The 16,982-nt window shown below is 47.8% G+C and overlaps 4 protein-coding genes and 1 long non-coding RNA gene across 8 annotated transcripts in view; 2 read left to right on the top strand and 3 right to left on the bottom strand.

The window, feature by feature from the left end:
- Positions 1 to 5,810, bottom strand: part of LOC136713746 (uncharacterized) — a 19,873-nt gene extending 14,063 nt beyond the window's left edge. For both annotated transcript variants that reach the window (XR_010804976.1, XR_010804977.1), the window contains exons 1-3: positions 5,577 to 5,810; positions 3,468 to 3,606; positions 3,104 to 3,358 (exon numbers count right to left, since the gene is read on the bottom strand). This is a non-coding gene — a long non-coding RNA (uncharacterized LOC136713746). The remainder of the gene's footprint in view (positions 1 to 3,103; positions 3,359 to 3,467; positions 3,607 to 5,576) is intronic.
- Positions 4,445 to 8,247, top strand: dctn3 (dynactin 3 (p22)). 2 transcript variants are annotated; one of them, XM_066690954.1, is made up of 8 exons: positions 4,445 to 4,463; positions 5,805 to 5,911; positions 6,091 to 6,175; positions 6,669 to 6,755; positions 6,846 to 6,929; positions 7,079 to 7,137; positions 7,385 to 7,444; positions 7,664 to 8,247. In XM_066690954.1, exons 2-8 carry the CDS (start codon positions 5,810 to 5,812, stop codon positions 7,733 to 7,735), a joined length of 549 nt encoding a protein of 182 aa, XP_066547051.1. In that variant the 5' UTR covers positions 4,445 to 4,463; positions 5,805 to 5,809; the 3' UTR covers positions 7,736 to 8,247. The 2 variants fall into 2 exon arrangements, with proteins under 2 accessions (XP_066547051.1, XP_066547052.1); XM_066690955.1 differs by lacking the exon at positions 4,445 to 4,463.
- Positions 8,248 to 9,323: 1,076 nt separating this feature from the next.
- On the top strand, positions 9,324 to 11,669 carry rpp25l (ribonuclease P/MRP 25 subunit-like). 2 transcript variants are annotated; one of them, XM_066691013.1, is made up of 2 exons: positions 9,324 to 9,549; positions 10,142 to 11,669. In XM_066691013.1, exon 2 carries the CDS (start codon positions 10,170 to 10,172, stop codon positions 10,740 to 10,742), a length of 573 nt encoding a protein of 190 aa, XP_066547110.1. In that variant the 5' UTR covers positions 9,324 to 9,549; positions 10,142 to 10,169; the 3' UTR covers positions 10,743 to 11,669. The 2 variants fall into 2 exon arrangements, with proteins under 2 accessions (XP_066547110.1, XP_066547111.1); XM_066691014.1 differs by lacking the exon at positions 9,324 to 9,549 and adding an exon at positions 9,689 to 9,833.
- A 436-nt stretch (positions 11,670 to 12,105) lies between these two features.
- LOC136713797 (sialic acid-binding Ig-like lectin 15) lies at positions 12,106 to 14,497 on the bottom strand. Its single transcript, XM_066691012.1, has 3 exons — positions 14,285 to 14,497; positions 12,741 to 13,124; positions 12,106 to 12,557 (listed from the first exon to the last, which is right to left on the bottom strand). The coding sequence occupies exons 1-3, from the start codon at positions 14,391 to 14,393 to the stop codon at positions 12,127 to 12,129; spliced, it is 924 nt and encodes a 307-aa protein (XP_066547109.1). The 5' UTR covers positions 14,394 to 14,497; the 3' UTR covers positions 12,106 to 12,126.
- Positions 14,498 to 15,206: 709 nt separating this feature from the next.
- LOC136713808 (lysozyme C) lies at positions 15,207 to 16,774 on the bottom strand. The gene is made up of 4 exons (XM_066691024.1): positions 16,561 to 16,774; positions 16,071 to 16,232; positions 15,720 to 15,798; positions 15,207 to 15,406 (listed from the first exon to the last, which is right to left on the bottom strand). Exons 1-4 carry the CDS (start codon positions 16,757 to 16,759, stop codon positions 15,340 to 15,342), a joined length of 507 nt encoding a protein of 168 aa, XP_066547121.1. The 5' UTR covers positions 16,760 to 16,774; the 3' UTR covers positions 15,207 to 15,339.
- Between the last annotated feature and the right edge of the window lie 208 nt (positions 16,775 to 16,982).

Below are 16,982 nucleotides of genomic sequence, written 5' to 3' on the forward strand. Positions count from 1 at the left end.
TCTCTTCCCACCACATAGCATTAAACTGCGATAGTCATGTTGCAGGCAAAGATGAGTCACCGCTCCAGCAGAAGTGCAGAAGCACTGGGCCCAGTCGCTGCAGACAAGCTGCCACTGCTGTAAAAATAGAGTAAAATCACTATGGAGGGGAAACACATTCAACTTTGTCTTTGACCCTGCTTTCTGTTTTTCATTTGGATCGATCATTGGGTCTGCTAAAGACGGTCTTCGTCGTTTTTCAATAATCATGTCAGCAGACGTGATTGAGATGCATTTGCATGTCTGTGACGGCCCAGCGTCTCCGATATTAGAGAGAGCGACAGCCCGACAGATGTATCGTTAACCGTCAGGCTATTTTAAGTGCTCTGGCAAATCAACTGGTTCTGTCCTGCTAATAAAAGTCTTTTTGAATTTGAATTAGAGAGGGAGAGAGAGATGATTTCAGTGTCATCTGAGGACAGTGTTGGCCTGGTTGGAGATACGATGACCTCTGACCCTACTCAGAAGCTCCATGTCTTTCTGCTGTGTGGTGGAAGCAATCACCTTCCAGCCTTCCACAGGCACAACTGTATGCCTTCAAAGAATAACGTCGGAGTATCATTTACACTCTCCCAGCAAAAGAAAAGAAAGAAAACAAACTTATTACACAGTTTTGCCAGTCATTTATAGCGAAGTGAAGGGAGAGTGAGCCGCAGGGCCAGGTCTCTGAGAGTCAGAGCACTTTGTAGAAGATTTGTATGCACTCGTGTAGCGGAAAGGAAAACCTTATTCAGATCATACACTATAGCAACTCTGTATTCACTCACAGAGGGGAGTCTGAAGTTGCTGGAGGCTGAAATCTTGACAGATCCTCCAAAAACCCTGCAGGTCTGCTTCAGGAATCCCAGCATGGCAGAAATCATGTAGGGATTTCTTTGCATGTGTTTTTGTTGGGGGGGGTGGAGATCATCAGCTGAATGAACCATCCTAACACCTCGAGCTGACTTGCAGACTTAAGGAATCAGCGAGCGACACAGGCAGGAGTCGTGTGGGCAGCGGCTATGAAACCTGTGAGCTTGAGCTGATGGCACAGCAGCTCCGCAGATACGTGTATTATTTTATTTACAATTTGTGTATTTCTCTTATCACACCAGATCTGTCATTTCTCACAGACTTGCCATGTTCACATCAGATTTTTCACAGGCTTGCAACCCTGCACAGAGATGATAAATTCATACATTTTGCACGGCCTACATGAGCTCATCTTGAAATGTCAGCCGCACTGTTTCGGGGCTGAGTGTCGCAAAAAGCCAATGTGCAGCAGCTATACAAGACTATTTAATATGTGAGCCAGAAAGAGAGGGAGACCTCACCTTCATTGACCGTTCAATTTGCTCTGTATATCCGCAAAGCAGTGCATTGGCTCAGCCTCACTCCTACAGCCTGGAAAACGCAGGGACAATGGAGAGAGTGCAGAAATCACCCCCTGCTGCCCAGGGACTAACATCTCCTTCCCTCCGCCACACAGTACAGCACAGAAAGCTCCTTCATCACAGGCCTGAGGGCTAAAGACAGGCTGCCTCCAAATGGCTTTGTTCTGCATAGATGATTAAAGTAATGAATATTTGCAGTTTTATTAATCTGATTAATAATATATTTTAATTAAATCTCAGTAGAAAATAAAATAAAGAGAGTCGAAGTAAAGAAGCTCTAATGAAATGCAAATAGTGATACATTTCTCCCCTCCAGGTTGCACAGTCTAGTGCATTAATGGGAGCAGTGTATGTTCAGAAGGCTGCGAGGCTCTCCAGCACACAGACTGACCCCAGGAACAGCTCTGACTGGACATACGGAGGGCAACTCCAACGCCTTACCCCCTCATCTGTACACACAGGCGGCCCTGCTGTGTGATCCATTCTGAGGTCTTAATCACTGAACTGATTGCTTAATTGGATCAGTTGTACCCTCGTTTCCCAGTCCTGTGTCTTCTGGTTTGGTTGCAGCTCAGCTCTTGGTGAGTAAACTGTATTCTGAACTGAATTATCGCCAATTACCAATGTTCCACTGAAGCAATGTATTAGTTCAAGTAAGTGATTGAAAGATTAGTTGGAACAGACAAAAGAGGACACAGAGAGGACTCCAGAAACAGGACTGGGAACCATTGCTTATCACACAAAGGCACTGATTGATTGATTGGTTTAGTTTGTTTATTTTAGCTTACATTGAGAAAGCTATAGGAAATTAAACTGCAGCTGACTGTTTCACATTAGACTGGTTGTCTCCAGCAGAGACCCACAGAGAGAGACAGGTCCTCCAGGACAGCGCTCTATTGCTACACAGAGGTGTTGAACTTCCTGATGTCAGTATCAGAGCTCTGTGCCTTGCACCTCTGAAGAAGACATGTTAGCACTTCCCTGTACATTGTATTTTATATTTTTGTCACACTGAATATCATAACACCCAAAGTCTTGTTTCCTTCTTTCCAATAACTGTGAACTCCTGCGATCATGCTTTGCGACAGAGGGCTGAACTAAGTCAACGTCAACCATGTGGGATTGAGAATGTATTCAGAAGAGCATTCAAGAGGGCGAGAGAGGCAGACCTTGTGTTTAAGTTGATTTGATGTTAAGACTAGTGAGTGAGTGACACAGAACTGAGAAATACTGTGTGTCAACCTGCGAAATCCAAACTGGAGTCGGTCCCCGACGCACAGTGACGCGAGTGAACAGGTTTCAGGATTTGCACGGCAGTCTCCAATTTGCAAGAGAGAGCTGTTTAAACGTGTGAATTAAAATGTGAATGAATCACTGGCAGTCTGACACCGACACTGTCAAGGTAAAAGGATGACAAATTCTGTCCTGGCATTCATTTCAGCAGGGAACAAACAGGGCCGGGTAATCTGTGCCTGGGGAGTACGTACATAGCGTTTTAGAGAAGGTAAAGCAGGAAGAAGGAAGCAAGCTGTTTTAGTCAGTTTCCTTCTTTGAATTTCCATTTCCATACTTTAAAATATGACCCTGCCTGAAAAGCAACCTGCAGACAAGGTGTGCTTATCCATCATTAAAAACCTCATTAAAGCAATGACCGTATTGCCACTGAGACTCAGCCAGGGGTCCTCTCTCACCAGTGTGTATGGAAACGATGGATTTATGGGGCAATCAGGCGAACCCAGTGATCTGAGTTTGCTCCCTTCCCTGGTTTGCGGAGGCTGCCCACCTCCCAGGGCCCCGGCGGCAGCAGCAGCACAGAGCAGCCCCCTGCCGCTCAGCCGGGGCGGATACATGTTGGACTCTCTGGCCTCCACCTGAATGCATGTCCTTTCGGGAGCTGCTGGGCCTGGCACACAACACGGCATGGCACACAGATCAAGCAGGGCCCCCTGTGAACATTAGGGACGGAGGGTTAAGACACATCCACGACACAATGAATCAGCCCCCCAGGTAGACAGGGGTGGCGTTGGCATCTCTGCAGGTGAACGCGGCCCCTACCTGAGTCACTCGACTTCTCCAGGAAACTCCGCTTCCCAACTCAAGACGTTTCCAAGGAGATGTGCGCGGGCGGTGCCCCAGACTCCTCTAATGGGGGCTGTGCATTAGCTGCTGTTAAAAGTCCATTTCATGTACCTGTCTTCAGTTAAAACGGGTAATTATATATTATATATATATATATACTGTTAAAAGCATGCCTTGCAAATCATGGGTGTTTCCTGAAACATTATGTCTGAATAATAACTTTTCTTGAATAAAATGCACTGTAACTTTTAAAGGTTTTACATTTCCTTGCACTTACTTAAGTGAATTAAATTGAACCGGTTTATTTATGTGTGTGTGTGTGTCAGTGTCAGTGTCAGTGTGTTCTTGTGAATATTTGCCAGGTTGTGAAATTCATTCACAGATTGCAGAAACACACTGATTCATATCCCATACAGCTGCACAACTTAGTACTATAACTAATCCACTCAATCCTACACTAGTGCACCAATTTAGAAATACCTGTTTAGTGGCACACGCGAGGGCTCTCTGGGTTTAGCCGGGTTTAGGTCTGACGGAGAATAGTTATACAGAGTGCAGCAGGAGGATCTGTCAGTGACGCAATCCAGACATATCAGCTGTGTGAGTCACTGCTGGCTGTCAGGTGCCTTCGCTTTGGCTTAAGACCTGGCCAGTGTGACTCCCACATCTGAGAGGTTGAGAAGTGCACGACTGTGCTGTGAATTTTGTGCAGGTTTTAATGCAGGGATAAGAAAAGTGTAAACTAACTCAGAGCAGAGCAGAGCACTTCTAGTCTAATTAGACACACCTGAACCATCACACTATAATTAAGCTCAAGTGTGGGCAATTAGGCTAATAGTATATCCTTAGATGGATTAAGGGGATTTGACAGTAATATCTTACTGCGTTACTCCGGTTTTACCACCGACTGTCTGCTGCCTGCTGATCTTTCCATCACTGGAGCTTCACTCAGAAGAGGAAAGGATTGTCCAGGCATGCAGAACACATTTCATTTGAAAGGATTCTGAATTACTTCAAATGTATTATTTTATTTTGCAATTTCATTACAATTACACCAGGGGTGTCAGACTCCAGTACTGGGGGGCCGCAGTGTCTGCTGGTTTTTGGTCCAACAGGAGCTCCCAATTACTTAATTAGTGTCATTCTTTACTCAGGTAGGCTTATCTAACATTATTTTATTTTTATAGCTGATACAATGTGTCTGACTCAAAACACTGAACCCACAGAACATTTCAGAGTCTGGAGAGAAGGGTTCAATTAATCAATCTAATTGTTTAATTGAGAGCTGGGCTGGAACAAAACCCAGCAGATACTACGGCCCCCCAGGACTGGAGACTGACACCCCTGAATTACACCATTACTGTAATTAGTCTGGGTGTAAGAACATGTACAGTCTTGTTCTCCTGCAAGATCTTTATTATTATTATTATTATTATTATTATTATTATTATTATTATTATTATAGTAATTTACATATTATCATGAACATACCTGCTTTTCTACTACAGCTGCTAACCTATACTATTACTGATGCATACTACTCCTAACCTAAATAATACTATACTATGTTGATTACAAACTATCACTGATATTGGCTGGCATACTACCTTAAACATAATACATATTCAGTAATAGACCTTGTAAACACATGCAGACAGTATATCTTCAGATACTTTAAATTCCTCTTTAAATTTCTCGGTGGCATCAGAGAAACATTGCCTGAGATTAAAATACATCTCCTGAACACCTGTTTCTTGCGAGGTAAAATGTTAATATAGATTTCACTGCAATCAAAACAAAATGATGAAGCACTGAACTGTATGTGAGACTGTACTTTTGTCATCTTGGGCCCTGATTGTGTACAGTGGTTTTATGCTAGGGCAAGGGACCCTAAATAAGGGTCTATATCAACATTATTGCATTAATAAAGAGCATCAATCTCCCTAAATAAAAAGCCACAGCCCTGTAGTATTTTAGGGAAATATGTTTACTTCACATAATTTGTTTTCCCTTTTCTCTGCTCTGGACTGGGATCGAATTGAATGTATCACAAAACTCGTGAATGACTCATTATAAAAGTTGTACCTGTCTGCTGCAATGCAAGGCACACGTACTTGGTTGATCACTGCCCTCCACTGGCACCATCTGGTCATCACCAACACGTTCAAAACTGGGGTGTGAAACGCAGAGTGGAAGCGCCCTCCTCTCGCCACATCCAAGATGGCGCTCTTCCGCCTCCACCACGTTCGTTGCGCTCGACAGTCGCAATTCCTCTGCGTCACGTCCGGCTTTCCCTCACATTATTGTTTACAGCCAAGATGGAGGGGGAGCCGTGTGTAGAGAGTCTGGAAAAACGACTACAGGAACTAGAGAGGCGGCTTTATGGGCAGAGGGCTGTCCGTGGCAGTAAGCCCGTGAAGGTAAGACACACGTTTACGGTTGTCTTCCTCCTATTAACCCCTAAACCTGTCAACGTTGCAAACACCATCCGCATCTCCTATCCTATAGCGGGTGTGGTCCTCGTCTCTGTCTGAGAATGGTGGCGGATCCCTTGTTCATCCTTTCTTACACCCTCTCCTGTCTTCCCTCTCTCCGGCAGTGTGCCGAGGCTCTGGTGAGGGTTCAGACGTCCCTGGCCAGCACGGCCAACAAGCGGGAGCGAGTGAAGATCCTGCACAAGAAGAGTGAGCAGAGCGCATGCGTGGTCTGACTGCAGCTGCAGCTGTCTGCGCAATTCCCCTGCGTCTGCGCAGCATTAACCGCCCGGTCCACTTACCCTTGTTAGGCAGCTGTGAGGGTGCCATCATGCATCTGTTCCCTGAGGACTGCACCTTGAGCAGGGCAGGTCATAACTATACAGTGCGGCCCAAGCAAAGCAATGCTGCGCTAGTAACTTGGTGCAGAAGATGATTGCATCTCCAGTAAGCCTATGTAGCTGAGAGATTTTGGCTCCAAATAACTTAAAAACACGGGGGTAGTCCAAAGATCATTGGGCAGTTACATCAAAAAATATGAATGGTTGCATAAGCTCACACACACACACACAGAGGATATGTAAAAAAGACTGTTGTTTGTGTTGCACAAGGGATTTTCAGTCCCAGCCATAGGTGTCCATTCCTCCGGACTCCACATGAGCCAGAGCGTGGCTGTGACTAACTCTGCTCCTGTCCTCCGCAGTCGAGGACCTGATGAAGTACCTGGACCCCCAGTTTACGGAGCGGATCGCCATCCCCGACGCCATGAAGCTGGAGTTTATTCTGGCAGGTGAGTTGTGTGGTGTGGGTCTGTAAGTGTGTATTGAGTTGTGAGCACTAACGGTCTTATACATCCCTTTTCCTCCACCTCCCTGTGCAGAGGAGGACTTCCTGCTGTCTCAGGCGTCTCTGCTGGAGCAGGTCAGCAATCTCCAACCCCTGCTGGACAGTCCACACATCGCAGGTTAGTGGCGCTGCCCCCGCTCTGTCTTATTGCCCTGAGACGAGGGTATCAAGCTGGCTTGTGACTTGTGAGAGTCCAGCCTGTAGGCGAGGCTGTTCTGTGCATGCTGCTCCTGAGGGGACACTAACACCTGTCTCTTCTCCGCACAGCGGTCCCTGACCATGCTGCCAGGCTGCAGCGGCTGGCACAGATCCACATCAAACAGCAGGTATGAGCGCTGAGCTGCCCCCTCTTCTTCCCATGTGTCCTCTCTCTCTCGCTCTCTCTCTCTCTCTCTCTCTCTCTCTGCAGGGTGAAGCTCATCTCCTCGCAGCAGAGCAGATGTGAGGCAACCTGTGGCCAACAAGTCTTGATTTCTGCTATATTGTATCTGTCATACAAGAGAGCAGCAGCTGAAAGAAGCTGAGTCCGATTCCTCTCCCAGTGTTTGAGTGTGTGTGTGTGTGTTTCCACAGGATAAGTCCGAGGCTCTAACCGAGGAAGTGAAGAAGCAGTTTGAAGATTACAACAAGATGGTATCCTTCTCAGGTCTGGCTGCTCCTTTAAACGGGCCCCCAGGTTACTGTCAGTATAATAAACAAGTAGGGGCCTCACCTGCAGGGCATGCTTCCCACGGCAGAGACGGCAGGAAGTGAGTTTACTGAAAGGAATGGGAAGCTTTTGTCGCAGTGGGTTTGGGCCGTGCCGGGATGTGCTGTGTGGGCAGACAGATGTGCTCCTTGACTCCAGCCCAGATGTTCCTGCTGTCCAAGCAGTTCTCTCAGTGGGACGAGACCCTGCGAGCGCTGGAGGGCAGTGGGCAGTAACCGGAATAACCACCGAGGGGCAGCCAGTCACACAAAGAATCCTCCACCGCATGTCACACGAGGACACAAGAAGAACAGGGCTAGTGCTGATTAAACAATGTTATTTAAACACAAGTGCAGCCTTTACAGCGCCCTTGATATGAGCTGATATAATTTCTTTCCCAGACACAGTTATGTGCTGTTGACGACGTGAATGCTGTGCTGTGCGTTTGTACTGCAGCTCCAGCTAGTTGCCATTCAGATCCACTGACGCGCACAGTCTGTACTAGGCCCTAGTTCGGAATCATTATCTGGAGTCTAAATACAATTGAAACTCCCTCCCTCAGTTTAGGTCCTGTTGCAGGCCTGTGTTTTCAGTGCAGGTGTGAAGCACTGAGAATAAGGTGCTGGTTGTATCGAACACATGCAGTGTTAGTGGATCTCTGCACTGGAGATGACTGTCCCCTTATTTGCTTGTCATAACCTGTGCTGTTTTAATAAGGACCACAATAAACTTAAATTATTCAACTAAACTTCTCTATGAATGTTTTGTTTGTTTGAGGTTTGTGTATTATACACCGATCAGCCATAACACTATGACCACGTGCCTAATATTGTGTAGGTCCCCCTTTTGCCCCCAAAACAGCCCTGACCGTCGAGGCGTGGACTCCACTAGACCTCTGAAGGTGTGCTGTGGTATCTGGCACCAAGACGTTAGCAGCAGATCCTTTAAGTCCTGTAAGTTGCGAGGTGGGGCCTCCATGGATCGGACTTGTTTGTCCAGCACATCCCACAGATGCTCGATTGGATTGAGATTTGGGGAATTTGGAGGCCAAGTCAACACCTTGAACTCGTGATTCATCAGACCAGGCCACCTTCTTCCATTGCTCCGTGGTCCAGTTCTGATGCTCACGTACCCATTGTAGGCGCTTTCGGCAGTGGACAGGGGTCAGCATGGGCGTCCTGACTGGTCTGCGGCTACGCAGCCCCATACGCAACAAACTGCGATGCACTGTGTGTTCTGACACCTTTCTATCAGAACCAGCAATTTGAGCTACAGTAGCTCGTCTGTTGGATCGGACCACACAGGCCAGCCTTCACTCCCCACGTGCATCAGTGAGTCTTGGCCGCCCATGACCCTGTCGCCGGTTCACCGCTTTTCCCTCCTTGGACCACTTATGATAGGTACTGACCACTGCAGACCGGGAACACCCCACAAGAGCTGCAGTTTTGGAGATGCTCTGACCCAGTCGTCTAGCCATCACAATGTGGCCCTTGTCAAAGTCACTCAGATCCTTACGCTGCCCATTTTTTGTGCTTCTAAAACATCAACTTTGAGGACAAAATGTTCACTTGCTGCCTAATATATCCCACCCACTGACAGGTGCCATGATAACGAGATTATCAGTGTTATTCACTTCACCTGTCAGTGGTCATAGTGTTATGGCTGATCGGTGTATATGTAATTATGTAAATTGTAATTTAACAATTAAAAACAATATTGTTTGATAATTAAACATCGTGATAAAGTGCTGCTTTCATAGACCAGATTAGCCATAGTTTTGCACTTGTTTGCCTAAAATTATATTCGATTTCTGAAACCAGACAGTCTTCAGCAACAGAAACGGCAGAACGGTGAGAGAACAGTGTTGACAACCCGTCCGAACTACATTTCCCAGCAGGCTCTGCGTTCACTTTGCGGCATTTTACAACAGTCGTACGTGAAGAACGGGCACTGTGAAGTTGCAGTTATGCTGAGCTGCATGCGTGGGTTTTAATGACGGTTCAATAGCATTTTCCTCTGGGTATCTGCTGACACCGTGAACGCTTGACCGGTGAGTGTAGTTTATAACGGCGCTGAAGTACAGCACAGTGCAGGAGCTCAGTCTGCGCAGCCAGAGCCGAGGCACATGTGTGAGCTGAGAGACTGGAGCCCCGCACCGCCCCGCACCGCAGGGCCAGTCACATCAGCATGCGTGTGTGTGTGCGTGTGTGTGTGTGTGTGTGCCAGTGTCTGGGGTTTATTTAAACACATTACTGGACATATATTTCAGCAAGCTGCATTGAAGGGTCTGCATTGTGCATGTCGGATTCCGCAGAACTTATAAACGTCCACTAGGTGACGCTTTGATCCGCTCTATGCTATGATATGATAATGTGTATGTATTTAAGTCCGTTTACAGATAATCCTTAGTAAACGCAGGCTGTTAGACTTTGCAGTGTGTGTGTGTGTATATATATATATATATATATATATATATATATATATAGTTTATGTATATAAGCCTATATGTTCATTTATATGTTTGTAGGCTATGTATGACATTTGTGTGTAATTGTATGGTTGTCCTAGCAGTCTTGCAATTGGGGGGTAGACACTCACAACCTTGTCTCTGTGTTGTTTTGTGTGTGTGTTGTGCTGTGCAGGGGTGAGACCCTAAGCTACCCGTGGCCCATGGAGAACTACCGCAAGGCTCGCACAGAGGAGGAGCCCTGCCCCTGCCCCTTCACCGGGCTGCCCGCCGGCACGCCAGAGATGCGGGTGAAGGACGGCAGCAAGATCCGCAACTTGCTGGGCTTCGCGGCCGGGCGGCTGGAGGGCGGGGAGGCACGCAGCGTGGTGTTTGTGGGCACGGGACGCAGCGTGGCCAAGGCGGTGAGCTGCGTGGAGGTGCTGAAGCGGCGGGTGCACGGGCTGCACCAGCTGACCCGCCTGCAGTACCGGCGCACCCAGGAAGTGTGGGAGCCGCTGGAGCCGGCCGCCGGGCTGGACAGCCTCACCGTCAGCAGGAACGTGCCAGCCGTCTGGATCCTGCTGTCCAAGGACCCCCTGGACGACACCCAGCCAGGGTACCAGCCGCCCGGGTGCTTCGACACGCTGTGGGCCCAGGCAGCCAAGGAGGAGGGGGCCCCACCGCCGCCCCGCAGGAGGAGAGGCGGCGCCAGTAGGGGCAGAGGGGCGAGGCAGGGAGGTCGCAGGGACGGAGTGGGGAAGGTACAGAGCCGAGGAGGCGCGGCGCAAGAGTGAGGCCCGAGATCCCGGTGAGGTGCCCTCTCCCACATGTCGCTGTCAGAACCTGGCAGGAAGGGGGTGTCCGGGTACACAGCAGCTCTTCAGTTTCGTCCTCCATCACCGGTTCACTCTCCCTGTACCCGCCGCACAGCCCTGCCACTGAACTGACCCGACTGGAGCTGCCGCCGTGGTCTGAGCTGAGACTGGCAGGGGAAGACAGACCCACCCTGGTGATGGACTGATGGGACAGAAGCTAGAGTTCATTGGGTAGTGAGTGTTTAGAAAGGAAATGGAGAGAAGAATGAATAAATAATCTATAATCTACACAGCTCTCTTTAAAAGGCCAAAATCAGCCAAAAAAGCTGTTTTTTATTTTTTAAATGCAACTTGTATTGTTCCAATCTGGGCAATGTTATGTGTACAGATATTTTTGTGTTCGTTCACTTGATGTCATAAACTGGCGATTACAACCTCACATGAAAACTTGATTGTTTTATTGGTGTTGTAAGATAAAGCATCACGTCAGTGTTGGCTGCCACATATTGCCCTTCCTCTCACCTGGAGGCAAGCATGCACCGTCACCTTGCCTGTACCTGCACATACACCTGCAATGACAGCACAGAATCCTGTAGATATAATAGATACTGGCCACAGTTTCCACCACCTAAAAGTCTAGTTTCAGTTCCCTCTTGGGGAGATTGTGTGTTTTGCATCACGATGGTTTCCAATACAGAAGTGGTGTAATTGCATTGTACAGGTTTGTGCAATCGCTTTACAGTGTGCCGTAATTTGTTGGGGTGAAGGTGTCACAGCACTGCATAAATAACCATGTCTACTAATACTGAGGTATGTGAGTGAAAGCTGTACACTTTCTGTTTCCATTTTTTTTTTAAATTCGTGCATGGTTGAATTTACGGGGATAATAAACTTAATGAAACTGTTGCTTTTGAATGGAATGACTTCCTCTTTTTATTTCTGGCAGTGCAGGAACCTCCAGAGCAGAAACACTGACTGTATCGGAGAGGTCAGGATCATGTGAGGACAGATCATCCGCTCTTTAAAAAGATGCAAAGGAAGACGAGGGCAAACAAACACAACTGACATCACAGACGTGGTTAATTGTTGTGTTTAAATGCATAAACAATGCTGTTCTCTGTTGCTTGCAGCTGGCATTTCAGTGATTTTAGCTATAAATACCTTGAGGGGATACGAAACATTGAGTGCTTGTGAAATTGAAAAAGCAGCTGTTCATTCAACGCAATGTCACTGTGTACTGCTGTAGAGCCCTGCAGGGGAGAGTATTAAAGAGAGATTCAAGAGGTTCTCTTCCCTGAAAAGAACCCATTGCAAAGGCAGACAAGCCCAATGAGCAGGGATTTGCACAGCAGTGGTCAGGTGATCAGGGCTGGAGGGTACGGAACGCCCCTCCTCGCCCCAGCAGCCAGCCCCCCCCCGCCAGCAGCAGGAGCAGTTTGATTCCCAGCGAGAGGCAGAGCAGCAGCAGTAGGACAGGGGCGGGGGTTGGGGGCACAGCTGGGGCCCGGGGGGTTGTCAGCGGGGCATCGGAAGGCAGCAGGTAGAGGGTGCCCCGCTCTGTGCCAAGAGGGTTGGTGGCTAGACAGGTGAAGGGCCCCCCGTGGGTGAGGTTCCTCAGCTCCCGAGTGACCTGGTGAGTCCCGCTGGGGCTGGCATAGGAGGGGAGGTAATCCAGATGTTGATCAGGTCCAGTCCACTGAACCACTGGCAGAGGGGACCCCTGGGCCTGGCACAGGGCCCTGAACCCCGACTCCACGCCACCCTCCAACCAAAGCTGCAAGATCCGTGGTGGGGCTTTATGACAACACAAGGAAAAATAAATATAAATACTAATAAAGCAGTGGCCAGGGCTGGAGTTGTGATTATTGTCTGGGTGGGTGTTGTTGGGGACGGGCATATGTGTGTGGGCATGTGCTGCCTTTTAGGATTGTGAAAATGGCAGGTATGTTGGCGTGTGAGGGGGCTTGGTCTCTGTACCTTCCACACGCAACAGAGTGCCCATCTTGTTCTCAAAGCTGGCACCCAGGTGCCCGGGCAGCTCAAAGCGGCAGTAGTAGCGGCCGGCGTCCTGCAGGGTGGCGCTGTGGATACGCAGGGACAGGTCGTGCTGCCGCGGGTCGCCCTCCAGCCGGTAGCGGGGGTCCTGGCTGTGCCCGGGCCGGCAGCCGTCGCTGGCGTTGTGGCTGCTGCACTGGAACACCACGTGGCCGCCGGCGCTGGGGCCCAGCCTCCACAGGGCCAGGAGGGCAGAGTGCCGCGTGTGGTGGGGGTGGGAGAAGGTGCAGGGCAGCACCACGGGGTATCCCTCCACCGCCCGCACCTCTGAGGGCACCTTAATAGACCAACCCTCGCCATGCACACCTGAGCACAGAGCCAGGGGAGCAGAGAGGCACAGAAGGAATAGTAAAGGGGGCAGCCTTGGAGATCCACTACATTCTGCTCCATTCTAAACCTGTGCTTTATTTTCAGATCTTGCTGCTGAATATCTGTGTAAATATCACTTACATGTATGGATACATATATCCATACAGTGGCTATAGGAAGTATTCACCCCGCTTGGACTTTTGATGCATTTCAATGTTTTGGAAGCTCCTTGATCTTCACATCTTTGTTTGGAATGTATTACCCAACTGTGGGACCTTACAGAGACGGCTGTATTTAATCTGAAATCACGTGAACCACTTTTATTGCACACAAATAGACTCCATGCAATTTATGCTGTGAATTCGTAAGGCATTCGGTTGCACCTGAGTTTATTTAGGCGTGTCATAGGAACGGGGGTGAATACATTTCTAATGAACACTTTTCAGGTTTTTATTTTTACATGATTCGTTTCTTCGCCCCCACATCGAAAGTGTGGAGTGGGTTGTGTAAATCAAAGGGGGGGAAAAATCCCTTATAAATGCGTCAACATTTCAGGATGTAATACGACAAGATCTGGAAAATTCCAAAGGCCAAATACTTCCTATTGCCACTGTATACAGTGAGGTCCATAAATATTTGGACAGTGACACAATTGTCATAATTTTGGCTCTGTACGCCACCACAATGGATTTGAAAGATGACAATTGTCTCACTGTCCAAATATTTATGGACCTAAGTGTATATGCATTTATATCTTATTCATCTTTCTCCTTTTCAAAAATGAATGTGGAGATATGTCTGCATGAAAAGAGGGGAACTCGAGAGTCTTCCCTTCCACTGTCAATCTCCTACAGAGAAAAAATGCTGACTTTCTCGTTAACAATAATTTGTTCATCATTTTGTTGACACGAACCACAGAAACTGAAATTAAACAAATGCTGTCTGTCTTAGCCTTGCTTCAGACCTTGGATTTCAACTTTCTGTTTAAGAGTGAATAGAGAAGATGGATTGTAACACGAGGGACCCATTTCCGCACACGGTCACACATTCACCTACTGTACGAATACACACACAGACACACCCGCTGCAAAATAATCCCCTTTCTAACTGAGCAAACAGCTACAGAATGAATTAACCCCGGAGAGAAGTGCACTCACCCGTGCCGTGGAGGTGCAGGAGGGCGAGGAGGACAGCCAGTGGCTCAGGGAACATGGTGGACGTCTGAATGAGTCTCTCACAGCCTCCGCTCCACTGCAGCCCAGACATCCTGACTCACTCTCACCCTGCGCTCTGAGCACAGACTAGTTTCCATCACGGGTCCAGGAGAAGCTCACAAACGCACACACAGGCACATACACACAGGCACACTCACACACAGACAGACACACACTCTCACACACAGACAGAACGTCCTTGTTGCAGGAGGACAAGCATGCTCTGCTGTGGCATGAGAAATAAAAAATGCCAACAATAAACAAAGACCATGGAGGTATTTAAAAGAAAATGATATTGAAGTTGGTGTTATTAAGAGGAAACAAGGTATTTCAAACAACAACAAAAAAAGCCTGTATATGAGAGTGTTCTTGTGGACTTTTTTAATTATTATATGAATAAGAAGATTGATATTAGAAACGTACATCTCTTAAGTGCACTTTGTTTTATCTGAAAATAAAGATTTAAATATTATCTTTCCGTGCCAATTCAACTGGCCACGTGTTACACTTGAACTGCACTTTCACGAGTTTCAATCAATTCAAGGTTTGTTTCCTGTTGTTTTCAACCACAAACCATTCCTATAATTCCTGTGGAGAGGGCGAGGGTTTGAATATTGGCCCCTAAACTTGCAGAAATGGACGTATATCCTTAGCCTTCAACCCTGCTGAAATGACAGTATTGTCTGAGTTGTGTGAGGCAAAACAATACAACACTTCCACACCCTATTTGTGTGTATAACAAACGCCACTGCCCCACTGTGTACAATTCTCACAACTCGATGCTTTGGTGGGGCCGTTTCGTCCGTTTCACTCACACTGCAAATGCACAGGCACTGGAGATGAAAAGAAAACGCAGAAGGCACCGTTGTCTCAAAGTGTGCTTTATTATGTCTGCATGGTGATGATTCAGATTTACAATGATGTTTATTCAGATTTGCAATAATAGCACAAATGCCGCCCCCGGTTTGGCGGGCGTATGGACTGCAAGTGTCCGCCCCTCACACACCGCAGCCGGCCGTGTATTTGCTGAGATCTTTTCCCTTGCACTTGTTGACCCAGCCCACCCTGAGGACACAAACAGAGCCCTATTAGCACACAGCCGTCCAGTATTCACAAAAACAGCGTTATACTTCAGATGAACTACAGGTAGAAGAGAGGTGCTAAACACATTGCATTTGTTGCAAACTATGAAATATATAAATGAACGGAAATAAGTGAATAGAATTCACAATGGATGTTACACTTTGATTGATCTGAATTCATCATTAAGCAATGGTTGGCTTTCATTTGAAGATTTGTTTTTCATTCTTGGGCACCCAAACCCACAGTCCAGTGTCAGGGCTGACAGACAGAGCATCCCGCCCTCTCCTGAACTCACCAGGCTGACATGCCGTTGGGGTCTCTGACCACGCGCTTGGCACAGGTGATGTCTACTCCGATGTTATCAGTCAGCAGCTCTGGAAGGACAAGACAGAGGTGAGGGTCTGGATTGAAAACAGGACCAAAGACCCGTCAGCACTGTGCTGCTCAAACAGGAACTAGAAACGGGCAAACCGCACATTGCACAGGAGAACAGCCAAGGGAACAGACGAGCTAATGGTTCGAGAGAGAGAGAGAGAGAGAGAGAGAGGGAGAGAAAGAGCAGACTAGGGGAATGGTGACGCAGCCCTCCTCTCAGGAAAGGAGTTGCACACTTCAGGGAGACAGAAGCAGTAAGAGCTCCACTCACGGCTGCATTCGATCCCACAGGCGTTCTTGGATCGGGGGGTTTTGTGATCCTCACACCAATAGCGGCTGTTGATCTGGAAGATGCCGTAGTCGGTGGATTGGTCCCGGTTGTGATTGATGGCCGCGGTGTTGTAACTGGACTCCGCAAAGGCCGTGCACACCCCTGGCAGGACAGCAGCAGGGTTTGCGAAGCAATGCGTTTCAGACAGAGACGCAGGAGAACAATGACATATTCACGTGTCACTTCCAAAAGTTAGTCATGATGCTATGTTTCTAATTTTAAATGTTGGATCAGGAAAACAAATATTCTGTATTATCCTAGAACAAATATAGCCCTGACGTGTATCTTGTGTTTACTAAAATAAATTAACTTTGATAATTTTTTCTGCTACTGAGGCTAATACTGTCTGATTATGTGCACCAGCCCAGTGGCAGTAGAGGAATAGCATCTCAAAGTAGTGTAGTCCAGTGTGTGTGTGCTCTGTACTCACAGTTGGCCAGGCTGTATCCTCGGTACCCGTCCAGTCCAGCAGCCTTCAGCGTCCTGGCCAGCTCACAGCGCTCATAAGTCTTCCCGTCCACAGAGGACAGGGCCAGGAGGAGCAGAGCAGCCTTCACCAGGAGGGAATGCATGTTGGTGGCGGTGTCGTCTGTCAGCGCTGGGCTCTTATATAGGGCTTCTCTAGCCATCTGTAAGGGGTGTTTCATAACTTCCCCTAACATTTCCCATAAACGCTTCCCATTTCACATGACTGTTAAAACCTCACAGTGAAAGTGACTAGGTCCTCTTTTCTTGTTGTCGTTTTGATTTTTCATTTTGCTAATGAAAGAGTGATGACGTTGGAGTGTGATCACTCCATCCTGTTATTGTTTAAACACTTCATAAATAGAGGAAGTGTAGAGACAAATCAAA

The sequence above is a fragment of the Amia ocellicauda genome, chromosome 18 (assembly GCF_036373705.1).
Source record: "Amia ocellicauda isolate fAmiCal2 chromosome 18, fAmiCal2.hap1, whole genome shotgun sequence".
NCBI lineage: Eukaryota > Metazoa > Chordata > Actinopteri > Amiiformes > Amiidae > Amia > Amia ocellicauda.